At 35.2% G+C, this 2,067-nt stretch overlaps 1 protein-coding gene across 1 annotated transcript; it reads right to left on the bottom strand.

The window, feature by feature from the left end:
* Nucleotides 1-342: 342 nt before the first annotated feature.
* Nucleotides 343-1,596, bottom strand: LOC114581139. The gene has a single exon (XM_028700594.1). It carries the CDS (start codon nt 1,594-1,596, stop codon nt 343-345), a length of 1,254 nt encoding a protein of 417 aa, XP_028556427.1.
* Between the last annotated feature and the right edge of the window lie 471 nt (nt 1,597-2,067).

The raw sequence follows: 2,067 nt of genomic DNA, 5'->3' as shown, positions 1-2,067 counted from the left end.
TTTGCTTTTGATTGAAAGAGGATAGTGTGGAGGATCGTTTTGGTTTATTTGTGATTTTTTTTTTGAAGAAATGCAAAGTGCATTAGAATTTATTCAAAAGAAAACTAGAAACAAACTAGTGAGAGTTATTCACTCTATCACTTTCCTCCTTTACAAGATGAAGAAAGGTAGTAGGAAGTGACCTCTCACAAAAGACATCCCAAACAAAATCAAACGAAAAAGCAAGGTTAGCACAGTAATCGGCTACCTTGTTACAATTTCTATCCACAAAATGAAAAATGACATTATCCTAATTATTGAAGAATGAGAAATCATCATGTGTTATGCTTCCACCTATTTCCTTCAGTTTGCATTTTGAAGGAATAGGATCACATTCTTATTGTCTCCTTCAAAAATAATACCTTTAATATTAAAAAAATAATCCTTCAAAACCTCCTTAAGAGAGCTGAAAGCAAGGAGTTCAACCTGAGAATTATCCCAATGTATTCCATGAAAGCCAAATGCCAACATAAATCTTCCTTTGCAGTCCCGGACAATGCTTCCAATGGTTGCTTCATAGTTATTCTTCAATGCAGCATCAACATTTATTTTGTACCACTCGGGTGGGGGAGGACACCAGAAATCGTAGAACTGTCCTAAAGACCGACCGGCATCCCAGTAATCCGAGATATCTTTATTGAGTTTATCCATATTAACAAAGCTAATCACATTACCTGCAATGATTGATACACTATCTTCAGCCTTCCTGTGCTTCTTCATATTCCTGTTATTCCAGGAATACCATTGTAAAGCAAAATATAATTTCACCAGTAATTTATTATCTTCATACACAGATTTTATCTCATTTAAACAATGCTGAAATGAACTAAAAATCGGTACAGGAAATCCCCATCTTCTTAGCTTCCAGATAACTTCAATAAGATTTGAGCATTTAGAAGTAATATGATCTACATGCTCCACCTCCCGGTAGCCTCTAGGACATAAGTTGCAGCCACTTAGCCTCCTTTTCTTCAAGAAATTTGCTGTAGGAACTGCATCTTTTCTCAATCTCCAAATGAATAACTTAACTCTTGCATTCATTTTCACTTTATGAATCCAAGCATTATGATCCACCACAGCTACTTCCCTCACATTTTCTTCTCTTAACATAGAAGAAATTGATTTCCCCGACAATTTCCTTTTCAACTCCATATAATCTGATTCTGAATCTTGACAAATCTGAATATTACATATTAGCTTAACTAAATCTTCCCCAAAAAATAGAGGAAGTTTCTCTCTATTCCAGCTCCCTTCTTGAATAAAGCAATCAAGAGTTGAGTTGTCATCTTCAAAAACAGCCACAAAAGTAGGCCATTTATTCAAACATTTTTCCAAGATCCATACATCCTTTAATACATTAATGCTCCTACCATTCACAACTTTCCATCTTATGAAACCTTTCAAGTCCTTCCAACCGCTAGCTATAATCTTCCAGGAAGAAGAACCACATCTCCAAGAATCACTTCTCCACCAATCATTTCCATACTTAGCAATTAGGATCCTATTTAACAAGGAATTAGGATTAAGAACCAGATTCCACGCAAACTTCGCTCTCATTGGTTCTAAACTGGATACAATCGAATGCATCCCCAACCGCCCATTGATCTTGGTTTGCAAATTTCTTCCCAAGCCACATAATGCATTCCTTGTCTACCATGAAGCTTGTTCCAGATAAAATTTATGGAAATTTTCTCAAATTCCCTCAAAATACTTAAGGGGATAAGAGAGTGAGACATAAGGAGCAAAGGAAGATTACCCCGAACATGTTTTATCAAAACCAACCTTCCTGCTAGGGAAATGTATCTATTACCCTAAGCATTAAGTGTCTTCATAGATTTATCTAAAAGACCTTTAAAAATAAGTCTTTTTAAGTCTTATAAGAGCAAATTTGGTTCCCAAATATTCCATTTCTTTTACTTGTCTTATCTCCAACAACCTTACAATCTTCTTTCTTCTTTCTCTGTTGACATATTTGTTAAAAATAAGAGCTGATTTTGAGTATTCAAACTCAATCCAGTCCAAGCACAA

Source organism: Dendrobium catenatum, unplaced genomic scaffold (assembly GCF_001605985.2).
Source record: "Dendrobium catenatum unplaced genomic scaffold, ASM160598v2 fragScaff_scaffold_1557, whole genome shotgun sequence".
Lineage (NCBI taxonomy): Eukaryota > Viridiplantae > Streptophyta > Magnoliopsida > Asparagales > Orchidaceae > Dendrobium > Dendrobium catenatum.
The sequence above is the reverse complement of the archived record's forward strand: the minus strand, read 5'-3'. Positions and strand labels throughout refer to the sequence as shown.

What these genes read in the sequence shown, in the direction of transcription:
- LOC114581139 (XM_028700594.1), bottom strand. Translation starts at nt 1,596, where the DNA reads ATGAGAGCGAAGTTTGCGTGGAATCTGGTTCTTAATCCTAATTCCTTG.